The sequence below is a fragment of the Peromyscus eremicus genome, chromosome 5 (genome assembly GCF_949786415.1).
Source record: "Peromyscus eremicus chromosome 5, PerEre_H2_v1, whole genome shotgun sequence".
Lineage (NCBI taxonomy): Eukaryota > Metazoa > Chordata > Mammalia > Rodentia > Cricetidae > Peromyscus > Peromyscus eremicus.
In genome coordinates, this window is record NC_081420.1 from 127,589,699 (window position 1) to 127,616,059 (window position 26,361).

Genomic DNA, 26,361 nt, shown 5'->3' on the forward strand with positions numbered 1-26,361 from the left:
TCAAATGAAGAGCTCTGGGTAATCATTTCTCAGTGTCTCCCCACCTCTCCCTAACACCTCTTCCCACCCACCTATTATCCCATGCATCTTCTTTCTGCCCTTAGCTGGGACTCATTTTTGAAAGTCAATTTAGCTTGCTTTCTGCTTGGGCCTATTAATGCAATGAATTTCAATGCTATTGCCTTCATTAATTCTATGTGTGCTACAGACTGACTCGGGAGATGCCTGTCCACCCACGTGTTCACTTTTCAGAAGGGAGAGAGAGAGCAGTGCCTGCCTTAGATGTGGGGCTTCGCACAGCTTCTGCTGATTCCCTTCCTCTCTCTCTACAGTGAGTTGAGCTTCACTTACATAGCTTCTCTCTCTGGCCTTTCCCTACCAGCTCACCCTGGCTACAGTCTCTGATTCTGCTTGCTCACAATGGGGGTGGGGGGGAGGTTTACACTATAGCTGTCTGTCTGTCTGACAGATGGAATATTCCACCCAAATCTCTCCCAGAGTCTCCCAATCTATAACGGCAGAGGAAGACAAGAGTGCTTTGCTCTCCTCTGTAGGAGCCTTATTGTTCCCTGGAGATGCTGATCTCTTGACCATGCCCTTGCATCCCGCCTTGGCTTTCTAGTCCTTAAAATGTCAGGGAAACTTAAAAATCCTTCTGACATTTCAGTTTGAGCCATGAGTTGTTCACTTTCTGTCATTATAACCAAAATACCCAAGGAAACCGCTCAAGGTGGGAAAGGTTTATTTTGGCTCACAGTTTCAGAAGATTTGGTCCATTGCAATGGGGAGGCCATGGCAAAGCAGAGCGGCTCACATCATGGTAGACTAGGAAGCAGGGAGAGAGATGACATGCTGGCTTTCTCTTTCCCTTTTCTTATTCCATACAAGCCCTCAGCGCAGGGGATGGTGCTGCCCACATTTGGAGTGGTTCTTCCCTGCTGACTTGATCCTCTCTGGAAATGCTCTTAGAGACACACACAGAGGTTCTTCTAGGTGATTCTGGATCCGGGTAAGTTAACAATGAAAATTAACTGTTACAAGCTGCCATCTGTCTAACTCATCAGAGGTGAGCGTAGCTACCATGAATCCTCTGTATCTTTGAATTCAGGAGAAAGTCATTTTCAGGCAGGGAATTGGGAATGAGTGGAGTGGGGAGGAGAGGGAAAGAGAGAGAGGGAAAAGAAAGAGATCACTCAGACGTTGGTCAGAAACATAGTAGATAGAATAAGAGGACTGAGAAGATTAAGACTCCAGACCCCAAGCTGCTCAACTTCCTTTTATCCAAACGTCACTCTTCTGTTAGGAGCTGTCCGTCAACTAGTTAAAAGATGTAGAGGGAGCCAAATACTTGAAAAATTCCTTGCACTTCTGAGCTTTTATCACTTCATGAATGAATTCTGACTTGGAGAAGTTTGGCTATGGGCAATTTATTTTAACTTTTCATGATTTACATTTTTAAACACTAAATGGGGGATGATAATCCCAATTTCAGAAATTGTTGTGGTATAGGAAGAAACTAAAGAAGTAGCACTGAAAATATTTCGTAGTCTTTTAAAAATGTGAGCTCCTTAGGTAAGTTACTGAGCCTACCTGTGCCTCCATGCTTGTCTGTCCAGGCCTACAATAAAATAAACAATTCATAAAAACTACAAATTTATCATGGCCCCAGAGGCTGGACATTTAAAATCAAGACAAATCGGGCCTAGTGTCTGGTAAGGATGCTTCCTCATAGATTGTACTGCCTGCATACCCTCACATGGCAGAAGGGCCAATCAGCTTTTTTACAAGGGTAATTGTGTGAGTTACTTTTGTGTTATAGTGACAAAAATTTCTAGCATACATAAGGGCAGGTTTATTTCAGCTCATTGTTTCAGAGGCCTCAATCCATCATGGTGAACTCTGTTGTATCTGGACCATGTTAGCATCATGATGTGAAGGGTACAGAGGAGCAGAGTCAGTCACCTCATGGTGTCCAGGAAGCAGAGAGAATGAGACTAGCGACCAGGTACAATTTTCAAGGGTATCCTCTGAGTTTCCTGTTTCATCCAGCTGAGCCCTACCTCCTGAACTTCCTACCATCACCCAAAATAGTGCTACCTATTAGGGAACTAGTGTTCACTGTGTGAGCCTGTGGGGAACATTTCATATTCAGACCATAACAGAACTCATCCCATGAGAGAGGGAAGACATGAATCTTGAACCCAACCAGAAGTGGGCATACATAGCACCCTCACCAATCAGTGAACTCCACACCCTCACTGCACTGCTCTGAGAATCCATGAGGGAATATGAATAAGACTTTTAAATGAGTATCTGATAATGGCAAGACCCCGGGGACACTCCAACAGCCCAAGCAGTGCCTCCAGGACTGATTTATATATGAGGATGAGGAGGGGTAATCAGGGGGAGCCTAGACCTGAACCGGCACTTAGCTCCCATCCTGGCCAAGTGGGCTGGCCTTGGCATTCATTGAGTGTCTGTCTCCCCATTGAGGGTACAAAATAACATACTCTGTATAATAAGGGGATTTGGTATGTGGGCATGGGACCAAGAAGCTCTGAGGGTCATGATGAGTTAGCATCCTAGAGCAGACCAGCAGTAGCACCAACGGTCTGGATCTCTGTGTCTTCGAGAGGCCAGTGTGTAAAAGGGCTAGTTCTTAGAATGAGAGTGTTGAGAGGGGACAACCTTCAGAGGTAGGGCCCAAAGAAGGTCTTTCGGTCTTTGAGGGTGTGCCCTTGAGGAGTCTGTGATGATTCAAAGAGGATCTGTGATGCCTCTCTGTTTACCTTTTGTTTGTTTGTTCCCAAACCATTACATCGTACATGCCCAGTCATTATGTGTTGATGCTGTGTCTGCAGGCCAAAGCAACAGAACCAACCAATCGTGAACTGAAAACTCCAAGGTTATAAGTAATTTTCTCTTTGCTAATTGATTGCCTTGGGGGCATTTTGTTGTATTGATGGAAAGCTGACTAACACATCTACCAATAAGAAGGGGACTCTTTTGAGAGAGGAAGGAGGCCCACTGTACACAGTAACTCATTCTCTTTTTCTCCAGTGTGCTTTCTTCTGAATTGGCATCTGGAATCTTAAAGCTTCTAAAGGAGTCTGATTTACCCACTATCCAAAATGAATAATTCATCTCCTCCACTTAGTGTCAGCTAAGGTCTTTTTTTGAAAGACAGCACAGTTTGGGTCATATGTCCAGCCCAAACTTTGCATAATGCCACAGAGAAGTGACATCCCCATTGGCCTGGTTTAGATCCCAGGCCCACTCTGGAGAAAGTTGGTAGTGTCAGCAACCTAGCTTCAAGCCAGAGGATAGAAAGTGGTGGTCTCCAAGGTCCTAGAAACTTGAAAATGGTGGGTATGAGTTGGAGCTCAGATTTCTTTCTTTGACCCCATGACTAGTCAGAGTTCCCAGAAATACACTTGATATTTCAATGCTCACAGTTTATCAAGGAAGTATTCCCAGGGAAAATGTAGAAGGGTCAGGGCACTTCAGGACAAGGATGAGAAAGATGAAAAGTCTAGAAAGAGAACAGGCTCCAGGGCTAACTAGCCTGAACCCACAGAGCAGTCTGAAGTGGAAAGCACACTTCACAATGATCCCCAAAGTTGGGCGCTGAGCCAGTCTGCCCAAGGTGCCTGCAGGAACACAGAAGTGTTTAGGACAGCTGCCTCCCCTTGGCTACAGGCACTCTAGCTCCAGCAGGCCACTGGGAAGGATTAAAGGTCCCCACAGCAGGAACAGGAGTGTACTGAAGCGCTCAACCCTGGAGGACTGGGACAGAGGGCCACTAGCAGCATTTGCTGGAACCACAGAGTCCATGCCTTCTGTTCCATGCCCTGCTGCCCAGACAGAGATACGTTCCCTTTGCTTAGAATGAGGACACTTGGCTCTCAAATCCCACCATGGGAGAAAACGGAGGAATTTAATGAGGATTGCAGTGCCGTTATGACCACTTCAAATAATCCATTTGGTTGCCAAGCCAAATGTGCTCCTGCATAGAGCGGCCTGTTGTTTCTGAATTGATCCTGCTGTACAGATGATCCTTGATTCAGTCACAGCAGAATCAAAGCAGCAAACAGTTTGAACGGCGGCATGCCCCAGAGGGAATTTGCTGTCCTATGTTTCTACCGAGAGCTGAGAAAAGTGTGTCTTGCCCCACAGGGGTGGCATGCACCATTAAGGACTGGCAAACACAATTCTTGATGTGTCACTGCACATCCTTTCCCGAGATGTGTGACTGGTCCTGCTTCTCTTGCCTGGACCTTCCTGAATCTGCTGCAGGGGGATTGTCTGGGCTTTTCCTTGGCCAGATTCTCTCTCTTTATTGCTAATGGGCTCTTATAAGCTACTGTACTAACGATGCCCAAAAGCTCTCCTCCTGCCATGAGCTGTATCTAAGTCATGGCAGCTACCAACTGTGTTTGGAGAAGCAGACAGTGGACTGCCTGGCGTTTTCCCCACAAGTCCCCAATCTCTCTCAGCCACTGGCTGTCTTCCCCCACCAGGCTCCCAGGTCTTCTCCAATGCTTCTCTCAACCAGGAACAGGTTTTTCCAGCCCTCATCCCCTACAAGGATGTTGCTCCTTTCCAGAATTCTACCCAGGTCTTCTAGCCTTCACTTATCTCTCTGAGTATTTGTTTAGCAGTGTTAGGGTTAAAACACAGGGTCTTGTGCCTACTAGGCAAGCACTCTGCCACTGAGCTACATCTCTAGCCTCATCCCTCCTTTTAAAGATGAAGGAAAGAGGCAGGATCAGAAAAGCAAATGATCAAGCAAAATTCTACATGAGTGAATGAATAATGAACACTTGAAATATTGAATGAATGAACTCACCATCTAATCTAGCTTTAACCATCCTCAGGCATTGTACTACATGCACTGCAACACCTAAAAGTCATTTATTTAATGTGATCAGCTGCCTGGAAAGAATAGTTAATTTTTTTCCCCTTCTGGAGAGCAGTCAGAGACAGAAGTACGTGGAAACATCAGTAAACTGGAAGTTAGGATCCCCCTTCTCCCTGCCAGTCTTTGGATGAACTTGGGACTGTTTTAGACTTTCTGAGCCCCAGTTTCCAGGTTTGAGAACCATCTCTTGAGTAAGAATCCAATTTCCTCCACCTAACATCTGGATAATCTGGTGCTGGCATACCATCTCTTCCAGCGAAGAGAAAGAATCATTCATACCTCTAGGAGGCTGTTGGTTTGTGTTGTTTGTTGGCTTGTTTGTTGTTTGTTTTTGGTGGTGGTATTTTTGTTTTTCCTTTTTGAGGTAAGATATCATTCTATAGTGTGGAATAGCTCCAATCTTGTGGTCTCCCTTCCTCAACTTCCTGGCTGCTAGGATCACATGCCTGTACCACCATGCCTGGTGCTCACGAGCTGTTTAAAAAACTTAATGATAGGCCTCCCAGGTGCTTTGCCCACAGCTAATAATTACAGTCTCTAAGTCCTTATTCGAACTGACACCATGAGAATGCGCACTCAAGAATGCTGCATGCAATTTCTCTTTAAAAGAAATGCAAAACCAATAGACCCATGGGGGGGTGCATTTCTGCTAGTCATCAGGGAAATCCAAGTCTAAATCACAGCTGACCACTGGCCAGGGTAGCCTGAGCAAAAGAGGGAATTCTGACACATGCACAGACAAGTGAATCTTAAAGACTCTGTGCTAACTGAAACAAGCCAGGTAGACATTTTATGACTCTGCTTACATGAGCAACTAGACTTCAAGTTCATAGCGACAAGAATTACAAAACACCCAAGTGGGTAACTCTGTCTTCTATTGCTACAACTAAATACCAAAAAATGAGTGGTTTTATAAAGAACGTGTATTTAGTTCATTATTGGGCCAAGAAGTCAAGGACCGAGGGGGCACACCTCTTAGAGGTTTCCTTGATGGTGGCGACCTTGCAGTAACCTGTTGGTCTATCAAAGAGCAGAGCTGTCCTGGCTGGATCACCTCTGAAGCTGCCCCCACACCCGTGAAAGCATGGGATTAAATTTCAACATGAAATATGGAGCCAGCCTTCAAAGCACAGCCTGAGGGGACATTTAGTGGGGGCAGGGTTTCGGTGTGGGAAGATTGAAAAGCCCTGGAGATAGCTGCACAACAAAATGAACTTGGTGCTGCTGAGCTGCATACCTAACAATCAATTCAGAGTTCTATGTATTTCACAAGGCTGTTAAAAAAAAAAAATGCTGCTATGGCCTAAGCTTAGCTTTCTCTGGGCGTGCTTCTAGCCAGATGAAGGAGGCCGAAAGATCTAGATGCACATGGAGCGGAGGGTCAAGACCAGCCTGGCCGTGTCTTGTGCTAAAACAGCAGAAGCTGGCCTGGCTTGGCCCTTTCCTGCTGCTCCCACCACAGCTCTTCATCAGGCGCCATGAGCAGGCGCACAGTGACATCATGCAGGGCCGCTCTGTGGAGATCAGCGTTTATTTGAAGATCTTAGTGCTCCATTTAGCCTCACCCAGAGGTGACCTTCTGCACAGAGCCAAAAGAAAAGTGATTTATTTGATCATCCATCTGACCCCAAGTGACCTCTTGCATTTTTCAATTCATTTTACATCATGTCGCACTGGCCAATGTGATTCCAGCTCTTAGCAAACAACAGCTCGTGGTTTTACCAATGATCCTGGGTCAACTTCAGAACTGTTCACTTGGACAGAAACAGAAAATCTGAGCTGTCTCTCTGGCTGGGAGCAGTGGGGAGGGCAGAGCAGGGGCAGTAGGGAGGGCGGTGGGAGGGCAGAGCAGGGAATGGTGGAATGAAGATCTGGGGTGAGCTGTGAATTGATGTTAAATTGATGCCCCTTTATGCCACATCTAAGTTAGAGGAAGCCAGACTTCAGTGCAGAGTAGTGGCTGTGGTTCCATTTTCCTCCGGTCACCATCAGCGTAGCCCCAGGAAGGACAGCCTGAGTCCCTTGCATTGCTTATGATACTTGGAGCAGCAGGTAACACAAAGTCTAACCTGGGATGGTTTGAACAGTGGAGAGTTTCTTCTCTCAACAGGGCTGGATGCAAGATGACTGCGTGGTTGGTAATGAGCACGTCAATATCATAAGCAAGGGCCTGTCTCTATTGCTCCAGATTCACAAGATGGCTGCCACAGCTTCAGAAACCCCATGCAGAATGGGCAATGGAGGATAAACCTTCCATGGTCTTCCCCAACAACCTGTACATTTTCCTCTCACATGCCCAAACCAAGAGTCAGTGAACTTGCTTTGTAAAAAGCCAAAATGGTAAATGTGTTGGCTGTGAGGTCATACATTTGGTCTAGTCACCATACTCTGCCATTAGAATGTGAAAACTGTTGCAGAGAGTCTACCTACAAACAAGTTTGGATGCTTTCCAATAAATCTTTATTTCTATAAAATGTGACTGGCTAGAGTTGGCCTGTGGCCGTCAGCCTGCATCCCTGTTATATTCTAACTATTCTCAAACATAGGATACAATTGAATACAAATCACATCATGAGTAATTTGTTACTAATTTATGATGACAATGTAAGTGGCTTCCTCCATTCTCTGTTGGCATCGTTGAGGATATTCAAGAGGTTCTAATTCATAACATTGGGCATAAGATCACCCAGTAGGCAGATGAATCATAGCATTGCAAAGCTGAAACATCAAGAAAAATGAGAATAAAATTTCACAGAACTTCTTATTTCATAATGAGCATCCAAACAGATGCCAGGAGAAGGCAAAGAACTTGGCTCACCTTTGTTCAACTTTACACATTTAACATTTGAGAAAATAATAGATTGGCAGGGGGATGATGAGCCCTCTGAATGTCTAAATTTGGTTAATGCTCTGGAAATTGTCCTCATTTCTCCTAAATTGAAAGTCAAGACTGAAAAGACATAACCACCCATCTAAAGCCCCAGTTCTTCAGCTCAGGGAATGGAAGCCCAGAGAAGGGCAGTCACACAGTAACAGAACCAAGATCCAAACACAGGCTGAGGTAGGTTGTGATACTGTTTGGAACTTTGCGCCACTCCACATAAGAGGGCAGGTTGTACAATCTCCTACAAAGACAGCTGGGCTTCTGTGACCTATGGTGCTCCTTCCTGCAGATGAGTATATGCCATACATTGTTGAACTGAGGAGTGGCCACATGACTTTTGTTGCCCATGAAATATGGGCTAAAGTGACACACATTGTTTCTGATTACCACACTCACTTGTTCCCTGCCACAAGACTGACACTATTCCAGGCAGAGTCTGCTCTGTCAGCCTGACTCACACAGTGAAGAGAATAAAGGACAACCATCTCTGACCTTTGATAGGCCTGTCACCGGAACAAGAAATAAGCCATCGGGGTAAGGAGTCATTTGTTACTGCAGCATAACAGAGTCTGACCAATACATAGGCTTTTCAGCCCTGAACACTGTTGTCACCTGAAGGTCTCACGTTGCCAGTAATATTAAATGGAATTTAATGGTGCAGATAACTCAGTGTGGCTAAGTAATGTCCCCCATAGGCTCATGGCTTAAAACTTGGTCCTCTCAGATGGTGAAATGATTTTGGAAGGCCCTAGGAACACAGAAAACAAGGGAAAAAAACACAGAAAGTGGGCCACTAGGTTGGGTCTTTGGGGATATAGTATCCCTAGCTATTCACTTCCTTTCCTGCTTTCTGCTTCCTAGCCTGCTATGAGGTGAACTAAGATGCTCTACTGTGCCTGCTACATAACGATAGACCCTCCAACACCGTGTGACCCCAAATAAGTCTTTCCTCCCTTAAACTATTTCTGCCATGTATTTTGAAGCAGCCATAGAAAGGTAATTAATAAAACAGGTTTTGGGGTCGGCCTGCTTGTTATTCAAATTCCAATAGTAGGGTAATCTTGGTCCCTGTCTCAGTTCCTCAGTTCCCCCATCAGTAGTATAATACTAGTGCTGCTTATGCGGTTATAACAAAACACCATGGACCAAGTAGTTTGTCAACAGCAGAAACTGATTGCTCATAGTTCTGGAACTGAGAAATAGTATCGGATGGGGCTGTCTACTTCACGGATGTTGACTTTCATGTGTCCTCCATCCTTAAAGTAGTGAACGAACTGTCAGCCCTTTCTCAGACAGACACGAGTCCCACTCATGAGGTCTCTGCCCTCATAATCTAATCTCCCTACAAGCCAAGACTCTTCATATTATTGTACTTCTGATTGGGTTTCAACATATAAGGAACATAACTTCAGACCATGGAAGGTAGATATTCCTCGAAGACATGGTAAGGATTCAGTGAGCCACACCTTACTTTGAAGGTCACAGGCCATTCAACATAGTCCAGCCCTGGATGACATTTTGGTGACAGTAAGTTGGGGAAGTCAAGGGATTTCACTGAGACTATTTATCCCATGTTCTATATGCCAACGACCACATTTCCAGAAGTTTCTCTCCCCTCTGTGATACTGACAAGTGTCACTGCCGATGAGCCGGCCCAGGAGAATGGGGAAGAGGGATCGGCTAGGGTTCAAATGCTATCTCTGCCCCTTCCTTCCTGTGTGCCTGTAGCTAAACCCCTATCCTCAGGAAACCTCATCTTGTATTCCTCAGAGTGAGGTAAGGATTAGGCGAAGTGATTCATGAAAAACTGCTCATCATGGTGGCTGGCACACTGCAAAGGCTCAGCAAACATCGGGATCAATATCAGTATTCTCTCCTGCCAGCACAACAGGAAGAGCTCGGGCAGGAAGGAGCCAGGGAAGGTGAGTCATCTCTTACAAAGTCTGAGTGAGCAACCTACCCTCGTCCTTGTGAGAACCCTTCCTTGAAGTCACAAATAGATCGTCAGTCGGACTCAAAGTTAGTAGAAAATGAGGCATCCTTCACCCACATCTCATAGCTGTCAGATTCCCACGACCACCAGGGATAGCCAAATCAGATTATCATGTCAAAGGAGTTACAGGGCATCTACCAAAAACTTGTCCAGAGTTTGATGATATAAGTGTCCCTTCACACAAAGTCCACAATCGCCATAAAGCTGCCCATGAAAGGAATCACCTCATTTCTGTCTTTTTCAGCCACATCCTTTTGAGGGTACCCCATCTGCTGATGGCAGGATTCAATGGAAATGCCTGAAAAGGGGCTTTGACACACTCGACTAGGACCTCCACCTGAGGCCAGCTGTGCTGCCTCCTCCTCTAGTCCAGCCTGGAGCCTGTCCAGTCACAGGATGCAGACTGTCTGGTTGGAGATAAACCTCACCAGCACAGCCTTTGCCACACTGGCTGATGGCTGTGTTATTAGTTACTTTTCTTATTGTTGTGACCAAAATACCCAACAAGAAGTAACTTAAGAAGGGTATGGTACATTATGGTGGAGAACACATGGGAGGAGAAAGCAGAGTTAAAGAAGCCAGGAGGCAGAGAAACCCTGAAGTAGAGCTCAGTTCACCTCACCTTTGTGTTGAGTCTAGGGTCCCACCCATGGGTCGGTGCCACCTACATTTAGGGTCTTCCCATCTTAATTAACTCAATCTAGAAACTCCTTCACTGTTGTGCCCAGAGGTTTGCCTCCTGGATGATTCTAGATCCTTCCATACTAACCATCACAAATCTGTCCTGTCAATTTGATACTCCTGTGGTCCCTGGGCCCTCTAGGCTCACCACCATTTCATTATGCAGGATGCATTCATTTCAACTTCAAAGGTCCCCATAATTTTTGACAATTACAACACTGTTTAAATGTTCAAAGCCCAACTCTTCAGAGATTCAAGGCAATCTCTTAGCTTCGAGCTCCTATAAAATAAAAAAGCAAGTTACATAGCTTCAGTAAATATACAGTGGTTATACTGGTTAGTTTTTATTGTCAACTGGACACAACTGGAAAGGGGAAACCTCAGTTATGGAATTGCCTTGGTCAGACTGGCTAGAGGCCATGTCTGTGAGGGATTATTTTGATTGATGATTGATATGGAAGGGTCCAGCTCACTGTGGGTGCACCTTCCCAAGGCAGATGGCCTAGGCTATATAAGAAAGCAACAGAGAACAAGTGAATAAGCAATGTTTCTCCTTGAGTTTCTTCCCTGACTTCCATCATTGATGGAAAACTGGTACCATGTGAACAACATTGCCAAGTCTTGCTACCAGCTTAAGATGCAGTCTGGCCCCTTTGGGCCTCAGTTTCAGAGGCCTCTGTGTGCTGATCCCAGAGAAACACTTCCCTGGACTGTTGTTTTTGAGTAGGGAACTCCTTCAACATCATTTTCAGTTCAGGCTCTCTCAATTCAGACCAATGTTATCCTTTCTTAAAACTTCCTTTCACTAAACAGATTAGTCCTTTACTTTCTGATGCAGCTTCACTTGAGTTCTCAGGGCACAAGTAGGATGCAGTGACATGATTTGCCAAAAACAGTGAACAGCCTCTAGTCCAGTTCTCCTCTGAACTTTCATAAGCGGGGCCTCTACCTTCCTCATTTCTTTTGGCATTCTGGTCTTCCAAACTCCAACCAGATGTCCTTTTAAACTCTGGTTATAGCATTCTAGGGTTTCTCTAGCCCCATACTCCAGACTCTTCCACATTCCTCCCACACACTAGTTCCAAAAACCTACAAACGACATGGTCAGGCCTCTTACAACAGCAGTGCCACCCCTTGGTACTAGTTTTCTGTATTAGTTCCTTTTCTCATTTGCTGTGAACAAAATGCTTGACCAAGCAACTTGAAGAATCAAGGATTTATTTCGACGTACAGTTTAAGGGAATGTAGCTCATCATGCTGGGGAAGGCGTGAGAGCGGGAATGGGAGGCAGCTGGTCAGAGAGTATCTGCCATCGGGAAGCAGAGATGAAAGCTGGTGCTCAGCCACCGCTCCCCTTTTCATTCGGTCCAGGCCCCCAGCCCATGAAATGCTGCCGCCCACACTTAGAGTAGGTCTTCCCACCTCAGCTAACCTAATCTAGAAACCCCCTCACAGACATGCCCCCAATGTCTAGCTCCTAGATAATTCTAGGTCCTGCCAAGTTGACAGCCAGTAAGAACCATCACAGCTTGTGTGATGGGAATTCCCAGATTAATCTTCTATCATGCTGGTGAACTTGGAAGTCAGACATAATAGGCCCACCATAAGTGTTTTCTGAATGTTCCTAAGTGCCAGATACTGTCTTTCTCCATGTTTGCAAGAAACAGGGTAGAGTGTGACTCGGGAGGAGCTTTCTTGGCCACATTGCTGTATGTTATATCTAAGGTGTGGCCTAGGACTGGGAAGAAAGTGCAGGGAACCTCATTCAAACAATACAAGAACCTTTCACGCTCACCAGAAATGTAAAGAGGGCCTTCAATCCCAGAGAATGACAAATGCCATTCTAATTAGCAGTACTCACACTGGGGCTACTTGATATGTCTTTTCTATAATCCTCACAGAAAAACTTGAGGTTGGTGAACAACTGTGTAGATTCATTACTGAGCCAAAGGAGATGGAAGCAAAGGTCTACAGGAAGGAATAGTTCAAACAGAGACATCTTCAGTGAGACAACTGCAAGGCAACATTTCAGGGTCATTTAGTTTCTTATTGCATTTTAATGACCAATAAAGAAGATATAAAAATGTCATATATTCAGAAACGCCAGAGTTTTGCTTTCTGGTTATTTTAACAGATCAACTGCAACATACAATATGATTTCTTTGAAAAATCTCATGCCAAACACTATCATCAGTCTTTGTGCTGTGGATCTGTGAGCTTATCACATAGTTGAGATTAAAGTGAAATGAAGTTAAACAGAAAGAAAAGTTTTCTCTTTCCTTTTCTGGCAACAGAAGTGAGAAATCCTCCATAAACTCCAGTCTTGGGCATTGTTCCATTGTTTGCTTTGACTGGTTTTTGCCAGGAAGTTAGAATTTTCCCATTCTCAGGCATTATGCAGTATTGGTGGGAACACATGAGGGACCCCTGGGGTTTTCAGAGGTGAGAGGCAGCTTCCAACCCACCAGCTTTGTCTGCACTCTTCACCATCCAGAACCAACCCCAAGTCTGCCATAGGAGGTGACCAAAAGGGCTGGAGAGAGCAAGGGACACATCTCAGCCCCCCGCTCACCCTGTGCTCCATGGGTGGGAGGGGCTGTGTCCAGGGCTGCATGACTCTGCCTTCAGGCTTCTGCTCTCACACATCCATTGCCTCCTCTCAAATCAACCATGGGACCTTCACAGTTGAACTTCTGCAGCTAGTAACATCGCAAATGCAGAGTCAGGCTTCTCAGCAAGGACTTCAGGCTTGTCAAACTCAATCACCTGAAAATTAGAGAGGCACTGAAATTTTCAGAAAAAAAAAAAAATGTACACACCACAGCCCCGACTGGGGAAGCCTTTGAGGAGGTAACGCCAACCAGAACTTCCTGCACCTTCCCATTTTCCATGACCAGGACAAGGTCACAGTTGAGAACCGTGTTTAGGCGATGGGCGATGGTCAACACTGTGCAGCTTTTGAAGGCATCTTTTACAGTGCTTTGAACAAGAGTGTCTGTCTTGGAGTCCATGGAGGCGGTAGCTTCATCAAGGAGAATGATCTGTTAAGGAAGAAGCATTGTAAAAGCCAAAGCTGTACAAAGAGGAAAATGCATAGCCTCAGTTCTTTCCTAAAAGACGAGGAAAAAGCAAACACAATAAACTAAGCACCCATCTTGAAAAGCTACAGAAAAGGCCAGAAATAAAGTCCAACCGCACCCCCTCATCATCCTGAGAGGGATTTGTTAGAGGGACAAGACAGTATTTTCTCTTTTCTTAAAGTAGTTTATTCAATCCAATAGGAAGGAAAAAAACATAATACATTGCAACAGGAAGGAACATGATGAGGACTTTCTGTAGGATACAGTGTGTACACAGTATGAGCCAGAGTAGGCATGGTGACAGCACTTGTATTCCTTTACTATAGCTGCTGGAATAAATTACCATCAACTTGGAGACTCGGAGCAACACAAATTTACATCTTACATTTCCAGAACCTGGAATCCTGCAATCAAGACTGGAGGCTGCATTCCTTCTGCCTTTTCCAGTGTTTGCAGGCCAACTGCACTCCTCAGCCCTTTCCTGCCACCACATCTGCTCTCTGATGCTCCTGCCTGCTTCTTATACTTCTTACAGAGACACATGGAAATACACCAGACATTAGACCCACCAGATCTAAGATAATCTTCCTATTTCAAGATCTTTAATATCCTCATAACAACAAAGTCCCTTTTGCCACATGGGGGAGCATACAAGTTTGGGGTACATGACAAGGACATCAATTTCGAGTTGAGAAGAGCATCATTCTGTCTGTCAAAGCACTGTTTGGATTTTACAATTTGAAAGTTTAACCTCAACCCCTAACTATACTTGACCTTGCCAAATTACTTAACTTCCTCCCATATAAAGAGTTCATGTCTTATTATTTACACAAAGCATGAAGCCGCATAGCTACTTCACAGTGAATATTGCCACCAAGGGCACTAAATGGTCCGCTTTCCTTCTGTGAACACCTCTTAAGAACACATGAAGTGGATTCACATTGATTAATACCCGACTAGTAAGATTTCTTTTTATTTTTCTTCCTTAATTGTTATGTGGACGTGTATGTGTCTGTGTGTGAGTACATAAACACATACATGCAAGTGCTGGCAGAGTCCAGAAGAGGGTTTCAGATCCCCTGGAACTGGAGTTACAGGCTGTTGTGAACCACATGATGTGAGTCCTGAGAATCGAACCCAGATCCTCTGGAAGAGCAGCAAACATTCTTAACCCACTGAGCCATCTCTTCAGTCCCCAGAAAGTAGGGTTTGTTAAAAGTAATAACAATAACAATGACAACTGTCATTCTCTTTCTCAGAATCAGTAAGACTGGTTAAGTCATTAGGAAAGATATATATAAATTTTTCAAATCTTATAAACGAGCATTCTGAAGGCTTGGGTGTCCTGGGTACTGTGTCTGAGGTCTCAGAATTATTCTGGGACAAAGGGAAAAAGTTGAGAGCATACTTTTCAAACTCAAGCCTCCTAGGAGAGTGGAGAGAATGCATAAGCAAGACCTCCCAAAGGGAAGCCTAGATAAGGAAGGTGCCACTCCTGAAAATGGCTGTTATTTTTCAATTTTTACCCCTCACAACTTTGTCTTAAGAGAAAGTGATCGGTTTTTAAATTACTGCATTGCTCTGTCTTTGCTGAAAGACAAGCGTGTACCTCTGCCTCCTGGATTGAGAGGCACTGCAGGGAATATCCAAAATTTGACCAATCCATTTTCCATGCTGTTTCCTTACTTTTGAATTACGGAGAAGTGCTCGGGCCATACAAAGCAGCTGGCGTTCTCCCACTGAGAAGTTTTCCCCGTTTTCTGTGACTTCTGCCTGTAATTTCTCTGGGAGTTTCATTATCTATAAAACACAGAAAATGACACATTTATGCTGATGATCTATAAAATTGTCCTGTATCGTCTTATTGATTGCTCCTCCTCTTGCATTCATCAGCTTGCGTTATCTTACAATGGGAAAGAAGGTGTGAAACAGCCATCATTTCAATACTGCAAGCTGGCACCAGGAGGGCCAGCGTGTGGGAGACGTTAATAATGTAAAGCCAGTGTGACTCACCAGGAAGGACAAATCATGCATCTACTTCTAGTGAATATTTAAGCAAACGGAAGTGGGTTTCGGGGTTGCAATTTTCCTGGGTGAAACAGAGATTGGACAGGAGTGTTTCCAAGAAAGCTGAGACAAAGTCTGTCTATCCATCACAACAAACTGAAGTGGCTTTGGGAGATGCTTGCCTCAGCTGCGACTGCAGCTCCTAACAGGACAAGGTCTTATGTCATAGACAACTCAAACCAGTCACACTTGTGACCCCAGAACAAGCTACACCATTCATCATTCTGTTCTGATAAAGCTAGTGGGTCCACAGGCCAAGTAATACGGCCCTCCCCTCACTCTGGACCCAGATGGACCTGGATTCAAGTCTCCATCCTGCTGCTCACTGGCATGGACATATTACTTCTTTGAGCTTTAATTTAATTTAATCTCCAAAATGAAGGAGAAGAGTACCAGCCTCTGAGGGCTATGCAGAGGACCAAGAGAGATGACGGTACACGTACGGTTCATTCATTCTGTTGTCTGAATGAACCAGAGAGCTAACAAATAGTACTGTGGTTGTTTTTGATAATCAGGAGCAAGTAAGGATTGAACTTCACTGACGTACGTCACTCCTGTGAATTCATTTGACCAAGTGCTGGCCCCAGGGCCAGGTATCTGGGGCAGTGGTATTGGGAACGGACTCATGCCCCAGAGACCTACTGTGTCTCTCATGAATGTTCTCTCCAACACATGCCACAGCATCTCGTCAGTGTGACTCTCCAAGGGATCCAAGTTGAACCTGTGATGAAGCAAAGGAAAGCAAGCTGGATTATCAAGGACGAAACAGTGGTGAGCACTGTGAAGATGAGGAGGAGGAGGAGGAGATGTGACGTCAGGAAGGCCCATGGGTGGCCTCTGGAAACTGTAAAGGGTAAGGACACAATCTCTTCCCAATAGCATGTTGAGGGACAAGAAGAGGTGTGATGAGAGGAGCTTGTTCAGCCCAGGCCACAAGACCAAGGACCACAACTCTCAGTGACGGAGCAGAGACCTTGGAGACAGGCAGGAGTGAGAAACCCCACCTAGAGGCAGACCAAGCACAACCACACCAGGGTCCACTGCATCAACACACAGCAAAGCATGTGGATCTTATACAAGTTCTTGGCAAAGAAAAGGGAAAAGAAACTTGGCCCAGCATCCCTTTCAGCCTCCACGACAAGAGGCATGGCTGCAGATTCCTGCTCCCACCCAGGAATGCGAATCGAGTGTTTTGAGGTGCATATCATACCAGTCGTCTGATCAGCTTTATAGAGCCTCCCTATTTCACCCTGGACCAGCTGAGATGCTCGGTCCCCCTGTGGGAGTCACAACCTTGGTCTTCCTGTACTTGATCAGTTTCTGTTCTGTAGCAGGAATGAACTAATGCACATGCCAAAGCCCGCTGCACACACAAGCCAGGCAATGACTTAGTCCACTGCGCACTCGGGGCCACTTTTGAGAGTGGTCATTGCTAACCCTGATGTAATGTCAGAACACAGGCATAAAATAGGGTTGTTTGGGCCAACTGTGATATCTGCGCACTCAAAATATAATAAAATCACTAATAATAACATTGCTAATGTTATTAAAACTATTAATATCACTAAAATAATGTGTTGATATTAACAATGTGATAATATATTATAATAATATAATTTCTGAAATACCAGCAAGACTCAGGACACTGTTCCTCAGCTCCTTCTAAATCTTTAGTAAAATCCAGACACCAGCAAGACTTTTGAGCGCCTGCACAGGCCAGTTCCCTGAGCTAAGACTGCCAAGAACAGCCATGGCCCGGCAATTTCTCAGCTACTCGTTGGCCCAATATCACCATCTCCAAACAGTAATGCACGATGATTGAAAACAGCTACCTTACTGTACCTACAAACAGGACAGGATCTTGGGGGATCATGGTCAGCTTGGTTCGGAGGTCCTCCAAACCCACAGTGCAGATATCCACCTCATCAATGAAGATGGTTCCAGAGGCTGGCTCCACCAGACGGAACAGGGCCATGCCCAGTGATGATTTTCCTGGGGACAATAAGAGCAGGGACAACAATCCAACAGCAGTTTTCACTTCCATCATGTCCAAGCATTTAATTAAGGGAATTTTTAATGCGATGAAATGGATCCATGTGGATGACTTTGCAGGCAGACATCACTCACTCTGGGGGACCAAGCTGCCCTAACACCATTAACCTGCCAGTCCCTATAGGGGCCTTTAAGCACATAACTCATCTTCTGGGCCTCATTTCTCCAGAATTATTCTCATTTAATTAATTCAAAAACTACTATGTATTTGCTTCCAACTCTCCACACCCAATCAACCTGAAACTCTAATTTACAGTAAAGAGATTTGAGGGGAAAATAACAATGAATCCAGCACTTGTGTGCACCTCTCCAATATGGCTTAACCAGCACGTCCAGTGCAAATTCAAACAAACAACCCCAAAGAAATAAATGCAGAGTTTGTCCTCACCAGAACCTGTTCTTCCCACAATCCCAACCGTCTGCCCACTTTGGATGTTCAAGTTCAGCCCATCGAGCACGAGAGGGGTGTTGTCTCTGTATCTCATGCGATAGTCCTTGAAAGTTATCTCCCCACGGCTTGGCCAGTCTTTGGGACGGGTCCCCACTTTGAAGGGGTGAGTGTGTTCAGGAACACAAGTCTGAAAAGCAGAACAGCCATTGACCAACTAGCCAGCAGTTTCCACCAGCCTAGCTCACTCATTCCACAGCTGCCAATGCTGGCGCCTGTGGTGGTGAGTGAGACCCGTAACCCTGTACTCGAGCCCAGTGTGGTGCTGCACACCTGCAGTCATAACATTCAGGAAGCTGATGCAGGGGGATTGAGAGTTCCAGGACAGCATGGGCTACATGAGATACTCCACACACAAAAAAAGCAGGTCACATTTCAGTGGGGTACATTAGGTAATAAAAAAAGAGTATTGTAGTAAAATGCAGAAAGTGACTTGTTTGGCAGGTGGAAGCAAGCAGAATAAAATGATGTGAGGGCTGAAGAAGGCGTCTCTGAGGATGTGGCACTAGATGAGACCCAGAATACAGAAAGGATGACAACTACCAGAGTTTCTGTCCAGGACCTTCCAGACACGGAGGACAGGTACTGCAAAGGCTGGGCAGCCAGAAGACCCTTCAGTAACTCCAGGAATGAAAAGGAAAGGCCGTGTAGGGCTGGAGCTTAGTGAAGGAAGGGCGGATGACTTAGGGGGATAAGCGTGCGACAGCTCACACTGAGCCATGTGACCTTGAAGCTGTGGGACAAATCCAGAGTGTACCTTGAGATTCAATCTAATTTCAGTGTCTACAAAAGCCACCAGGGTGCTAGGGATAGGAAGATGACAGAGAATGAGGAAGGGCATGCTCAAAGGTCTTTAGAGTTCACAGAAAAAAAAAAAATTGAACTGTCTTCATATGCACCCCAAACCTCACTATCAAATGAACACAAAGCCAGCTCTGTTAGGAGACCAGCCCTTTGTCTCACATTATGACGGCTCTCCCAGGTATGAGGAGTCCGTGGTGCCCATCAAGGTGACTGGCCAGCCCACATCTCTAGTCAATAAGTGACCTCAATTAGCTGAGACAACATTTGCCTTCTTAGTGGGCATTTTAAACCCCTATAAGATTTGGAATTAAAAATAAAAATATTTAAAAAGAACCAATACTGCACTAGCAATGTTTTTAGTTTAAGGAATCTGCTTATTTTATGCTCCAAATAGTTGGAGTATTTACAGAATTTGGGCTTGAGAGTCTAACTTAAAATGTATACTTGAATAATTTAAATGTGATTTTAAGTCAAAAGCTTTCTGCTTACATATGGAACTGTCCCGAGACTCCCAAGCCCACTACATTCACAAGCTCAATTAGACACACACACCCAGGAAGATCTGTGTGTTAAAGCAGGTCATGGAGGCATTTTAAATGGGAAATTGAATGTGCCAAATTTTAAAATGTTCAGAGTGTTGAATTAAGCTTGTAAAAAGGGCCAAACACTGTCCACAAAAGTGATTGCTGGGTTTACGTAGACAGCCTTTCTCAGAACAGTTGTGTTCCTACACTGCACCGAAAAGCTTTCAAAGAAGAGGTAAACTGATCTTCTTTTGCTATTTATAACTTGAATCAAATATTAATTTTCAGACACTAAGTGAGGCCCTGAATTTTGGATTGGATTGTGGATACAGGTTTTAACAGGATGGGTGACGAGTCAGACTTCAGTTATTAAAAGGATCCCATTAATATACTGAAAAAAAAAGAGGAAAAGAGAAAAACAGGGACTGGAGAGATGGCTCAGTGGTTAAGAGTATGTATTGTTCTTGCAGAGGACCAGAGTTTGATTCCCAGCACCCAACTGGGTGGCTCACAATCACATCTGGCCACCATGCTCGCTCACGCTCGCTCTCGCACTTTCTCTCTCTCTCTCTCTCTCTCTCTCTCTCTCTCTCTCTCTCTCTCTCTCACACACACACACACACACACACTCACTCACACAATTAAAATTTATATAAAATCCTTAAAGAAAAATCAAACCATGACCAATGGGCAGAGCCTGCCCGTTTTCCACTGTTCACTCACTCCTTACCGAAATGTACTCCCTCAGCAGCTCCGCGGAGGTGAACTTGGCTTGGGTCTCTGTTCCCGTTCGCACACACACTTGCAGCAGTCCACTGAGCTGTTGGAAAGAAGCAGACAGCTACTGAGGGTCCCCTTCCTCCCTTGGTCTCCACGGTTTTACTTTTGTAAAGTCTGCCACTTCAAACTACCTACTTGGGCTCAGGCAACATGCAAAGGAGGCTTGCAGTCCCAGGCAGGCACAGAAGGCCACATTTCCTGTTGGGATGTTTTGCATTTAAACACTTCCTTTGTATTTAAAAACAAATGGTATTTACATTTTCTCTCTCACTCCAGATGGTGAGAATCATCCCACCACCTTGATCACTCCTGTGAGCCAGTCCCAACTGCCATGGAGAGGAGATTCATCCGCCAAATTGCTCGGGGTTGGCTCCTTGCTGCCACCTGGTGGGGCGCTGCATCCCACTCCCACTTCTTAACGCCCCCATCAGGGGCAGAAAAGCCTTTGAAAACTACCAGCAGAAACCAGAGAACTGTTACACACACCTGCCCCAGATTTAAGAAATCAGGATCCAGGCTGAGGGAGGTAGTTTGCCAAGGGGACCCACTTTAGGCCAGGACCCCCCAGAATCTAACTCCAAGAATGGTGTCGTAACTGGGGCAGGTTGGAGTAGGCCTTCTCCCCCACTGCTAATGTCTGTATCCAAATCTCTAGAATCCAAGAATGTTAGCCCATTTGGAGAAGGACCTTTGCAGCTATGACTAAACACCCTGCATGCCTGGTTGGGTCCTAAGACAATAACAAGCATCCTAATTAAAAAAAGGGGGGAGTGGGAGATCTGGAAGAGAAAGGGAAAGGGGACAGAGGCAGAAGTTAAAAGAGGGCTGTTCCAAGCCAGGAAATGCCACCAGCCTCTGGAAGCTCAACAGAAATGTAATAGTTCCCTGGAGCCTACAGAGAAAAGCGGCCCTGAGGACACTGTGTGGACTCCAGACCTCCAACATGAGGAGAGAATAAATTCTTCTTGTTTTAAGGCACCAAGCTCTAGGGGATCTGTTGCAGTAGCTGCTTGAATGACTACAACTGTTAGTTCAAAAAGTAAGGGGGCGGGTAGGAGACATGAGGGACCAGAAGGCCACTGAAGCGTGAGAGTTTAGCACCGGAAGCGTCTGAGACCTGTCTAGATGGGGACTTGTGAGAGGCTATACAGGTGCACCGTGACAGGCCAAGGAGACTGGGCTCCTCATGGTTGTCCCTTTGTGTCTAAGGGAATGGAATCCACCACCCCCTGCTGACATCCGAATCTACAGATGCTCAAGACTTGAGTATGAAATGGCACCGTGTTTGCACGAAACCTAAGAAAGATCTAGTAAGTGACTAGACTTTCACAGAAGGGGGACAGTGCAGTCAGAACCGGTGGGGAACGGTGGGTGATGGGGGGCGGGTATAAGATAGATGAGGAGGCCCCTCCAGGACCTCAGAGAGCTCTTCTTAGCAGCCCTTGCCACCTCCCCTGCTTCACACAGGCCCAGGTGTTAGGCTCCTGATCTCACTCTTCCGGGTCTAGCGTCTTACATCATCGGGGGTGGGGGCGACTGCATACCACAAGTTGGTCACACAATCACGGCCTTAAAAAGTCAGACGCAGACCCCCACCCTTCTCTTTTCTGTTTCCTCTCTGCTGTCTGCTCGGCCCCGCTTCCCTCCCCCGCCAGGCCTGGCTTCTCTGTCCTATCCCCTCTTCTTTCTAATAAAGCCCATTCTAACTTTGGTAGCCGTGGCCCGTGACTCTTCCGCCGACCAACCAGCCCCGTTCATCCTTTCACCAGGGCTTCCCATTTCTCTTGGGCCTCAACCTAAGTGATTTTACCCCCATCCCCTCCCTCGGGGCAAAACCTTGTTTGACTGTGTGCTAGAACCTAAGGCCTGGTGGGCTGAGTGTCGTCAGATGGTCAACGGCAAAACTGCAGCAACCAGCATAGCCCGTGCCTTGTGACAGCTGCTCGGAATGCGAGTGCACATTGCTCCCAAGAAGGGCGCAGATACATTCAGCTAAACACAAGAGTATCAGCTCCTAAATGTCTGGCAGCCCACCCAGGTCCAGAGTGCCCACATGGGCACAATGCAGACCCGAGTAAGCACAAGGGCGCCATTGCACCGTATGACGTCACTGTCACTTGGCACTCATGCTCTGCCCTGTGGTGTTACACACCGATTTCTCGTCTCTCTAGGGACTTTCTTCCATTCTCAGGTGAAGCTCTGTCACTTTGAGTCTGTGTTCTCAGACAGGACCAACGTCAGAAGGACCCACAGCCATCCAGAGAGCAGGCGTTAGCACACCTCAGTACATGCAAATTCTTCTCCGGCCCTGCAGGAATGTTTGGTGACTGTCTCCTAAGAAGCTGATGCCCCAAAGCATGGCCTTAGTTGGGGCAAGCTGTTTTACTTAGACCAATTAAGGCAAACCTTTCATCTGCTCGATGCTTTAAGAGACACCAATGAAGACATCCACTACCAATGGGGAAAACTGGGTTACCCAAGCAAGATTCATTTTCCCACCTCAGAGCACTGGAGATGTCTCTGTTAGGTCGAAAAGAAACTCAAGTCCCCAAATTCCAAAAGGCAGTCCAAATATGCAGAAACAAGCTCAACCTGGATTATAGGAGGATTTCTGGCAGTTAGATTAAAGCCAGCATTCCTCAGGAACTTGTGAAGCTGGTTTCCATCTACCAAAAAGTTTAGTCCTTTCCCTTACCTCTGGCAGAAGGGACATATGACTACCTGTGGTACCTATCAGCATGCCAAAGCGCACACTGCCATCCAGGCTCCCTCATTATGGCCTGTACCTGTTGCACATTTCAAAGACTATCCTAGCATTCTAGCCCTTCTCACCTCTGCCCATACCCTAAACTTACTCTAGCTCACGTCTCTCATATTTACAATAAAAAATCTTCCCCTTAACCACACCACGGAGTGGGCTTGTCATCAGTTTATACACTGTCTATAACTTCCATCCCAATATGCTGTTAAAATGATGCCAGAGATGTTTTCAGAAAGAACACCTTCCACATCCAGATGATGGGAGAGATCTCAATGCATGAAAGTCACACAGGGGGCATCAGATGAGAGCCTCTCCTAAAATGGAAGGCAAAGGTGCTTCTGAAGTTTAGAGCTGAGCCCCAGAGGCTCCCGGTGTGAGAAGGGGGCCACAAAGAGGCAGCTGCTCTTGGTGGACCCACCTATGCCTTTCTTCCTCTTCCCCCCAACCACAAGTACACACGTTTCTCCCAAGTTCGTGCACAAGAGCCTGTGCGTATGTGTGCACGCACACAGGCAACCGTTCCTAAAGAGAGTGAGTTGACAACCTGGGAACACATGGGGCTCTAAGAATGGTACTCTAGGGAAAAAACAAAACAAAACACGTTAGTTCTAGTGTGTAGTGCCTACAGTCCATGCCTTGGCTGCTTTGAGAAAGGGAAGCAAATGTATTTAAAAAAAAAAAAAAATCCCACCCCAGCACCTGCAGAGTTAGAGAATATCCCAGGAGGGGAGTGACAAGGCCACACCCTGAAAAGCCAAACAATTCTCCTGTCCTTAAGTACAGATTAACAGAGCGATAGATAAACAAACCAAGGGCAGGAAAGGGCAGGAGCTGGGTAAACAAGAAGAAAAACTGACCCTGGAGAAAACAGACATAAATTAAAGACGAGGGGAAGGGGGGCTTAGTATTAATATCCTTGGGAGGAGGCATGCTCCAGTCATTTAAAAATGAGTCTTTTAAAGCCTGAAAGAAAGAGAGCATGTGGAAATTTGATGTGTGGATACATGGTTGCCACACTGAAAATTCAAAAGCATGGCTGTCTCACAAAGCTGAGGAAAATTCCCAGAAAATAAAACAGGAGAAAACTGTCCAAATGAGGAAGCAAAGGGAAAACACTGGGGCCGGAAGTGGCTCAGAGGTTAAGAGCACTGGCTGCTCTTCCAGAGGACTTGGGTTCGATTCCCAGCACCCACATGTTGACTCACAACTATCTGTAACTAATCCTGGGCATCCAACACCCCCTTCTGGCCTTTGCAAGTACTGGAATGAATGAGGTTCACAAACAGGAAAAACAACCATACATATGACATAAAAATAAACAAATCTAAAACAAGGGAGGGAGAACATTTTCTGAGCTGAGAAGAGATTTGACTTTCATCTGAAAGGACCAAGAGCATTGTGGGACAGGGAAGAGTGTGGTAGAGCATGCCTGTGATCCCAGCACTGGGAGCCTGAGGCAGGAAGCTCTCAAGCTTGCCTCAGAAATAAAATAAATAAATAAACAAACCCACTATCGAACAGAGTATGTTTTAAAAGGTCTAAATTCAGAAAATCTGTCCTGAAATGCATAGATTCAGTGGAGAAGGTTCCAGACAGGACCCTAGGAAGCACATTCCCGGGGACAAGATTCGGGCACCAAGCAACCTTAGCTTAAATCATGGTCCACGCAGGGCAGATGTGAATCTCTCTGGATCTCATTTTTCTCATCTGTAAAGCAAGACTTACAGAAACAGAGTTGTTGAGAGCGGTGAAGGAAGTCATTTATGATGCCTGGGGGACAGGGAATGCTGTGTGCTCTCCTCTTGTATTATTAAAAGAGAAAAGCACCAAGCAGCCAAGAGCCTGTCCCCAATCATTAGCCAGAGGCTGTGCTTGACTCTCCTCGTCCCACTGTGAAGCAGGTGTATAGGTTAAGATGGAATGGGACTCCACACCTCGGCCCAAATCAATCACTCCCACCAAACCACCAACTAGTTCTTGGACGCCTAAATCAATCCAGTAAGAGTGAAGGCTGGGCCTTGGTTGAGTAGTAAAGGGAAGAAATATTCCCCACTGTTTCCTCTTCCTGTAGATCTCAGAGACCATTTGTCACCCACTGCACAACTATCACAGAAGGGTACAAAACCAGGAGCCAGGATCCAACTGTGCCTGAAGCCCACACAACGCCCCAGATGTCAATGAAGCACACGGAAAGCTCCATTTTTTAACACTTTTTGAGTTTTCTGATCCATCCATCTAAAAGTATCCCTTCTCATACACCATAGGCCAAGTCCCACCATGCACCAGCTGTTACCTGGATGATGTAGGACAGTGACAAGCCTTTGGATGAAGCACTGATTGAGGAAAAACTCAGGGTCACCAACAAGGCCACAACAAAGGTGACGATGTTCATGAGGACGTCCATTCTGAGCGCAAACCACCTGAGAGCACAGTTGAAGTACAAGAGGTGGCTGGAGTTCTCATCGTTCAGTGTCTTAAACCTGAAGTGGAAAAATCAGAGGAAATAGGAGCTCAGGTCCGTTCGCACTGATGGGAGATTCGGGCTCCTAATGGAGCCAAGACAGGACGTTTGAATGCCTTCTTACAAAGTGACTGTTCCAAAAATGAGCATATATCCATGTTCCTACTGCCACCACAGGCATCTTTGATTTGCACACGTTTCTGGGAAGTTTCATGTGGCAGTCAGCAAGAGTGCTAAGTGGGCCCTCTCTGTCTCTCCCAGAGCTAGCAACTAGAGCCCACAGTTAAGAACAAAACGGTTGAAAATCTCATACTCTAGCTTTACAGTATCCGCAGACCTTGAGAAATCTATAAATAGCTCCTTTGATCTTAAAGACAGGGGTAAGCCAATGGTAGTGATAGAGTAGGAAGGGAGGGTGTTTGCCCCCCCCCCACCGCCCCTCACCAAGATCAAGATCATCCTTTGAGTCTGGCATAGTGGCACATTCCTGTGATCCCAGCACTTGGGAGGCTAAGGCAGAAAGGCCAGAAGTCCAAGGCCAGCCTGGGCTACATGGCAAGATTCCATCTCAAAACCAACCAACCAAGTCACTGCTTAAAAGGCTGGTGGAGTGGGGGAGGGGAGAGTTCTCTTCAAGGACAGGAAACTGATATCTTGTGCCCCTGTTGCATGTCCACTGGGTCCCAGGGCTTTGCACAGGGCAGAGTGACAGAAAGATGGCATAGCCAGGAGATCCAAGAAAGGCCCACCCTGGAGGCACTCATTCCCACCCAGTCCCCAGACACAAGCAGAGTGCATCCTGACAGTCCAGGCAGTTAAGGGCTGAAGGCACAGAGCGAAAGTGACCTTCCAGCTGCCTCTGTGACAGGAGGCAAAGAGACTCTCACAGCTGAGGAATGCAGTGG

General features: G+C 45.9%; 1 protein-coding gene across 2 annotated transcripts in view; it reads right to left on the bottom strand.

Annotated features, from left to right (window-relative positions):
- Positions 1 to 12,505: 12,505 nt before the first annotated feature.
- The window catches only part of Abcc12 (ATP binding cassette subfamily C member 12), a 76,743-nt gene continuing 62,887 nt past the window's right edge, over positions 12,506 to 26,361 (bottom strand). The window contains exons 23-30 of one of the 2 annotated variants that reach the window (XM_059264501.1): positions 25,289 to 25,475; positions 20,185 to 20,274; positions 18,067 to 18,256; positions 17,459 to 17,618; positions 16,269 to 16,347; positions 15,246 to 15,359; positions 13,356 to 13,520; positions 12,506 to 13,245 (exon numbers count right to left, since the gene is read on the bottom strand). In XM_059264501.1, the coding sequence (XP_059120484.1) occupies positions 13,159 to 13,245; positions 13,356 to 13,520; positions 15,246 to 15,359; positions 16,269 to 16,347; positions 17,459 to 17,618; positions 18,067 to 18,256; positions 20,185 to 20,274; positions 25,289 to 25,475 (1,072 nt within the window). In that variant the 3' untranslated portion in view covers positions 12,506 to 13,158. Of the gene's footprint in view, positions 13,246 to 13,355; positions 13,521 to 15,245; positions 15,360 to 16,268; positions 16,348 to 17,458; positions 17,619 to 18,066; positions 18,257 to 20,184; positions 20,275 to 25,288; positions 25,476 to 26,361 lie in introns of those variants that run through there. The other variant, XM_059264502.1, reaches the window with a different exon arrangement.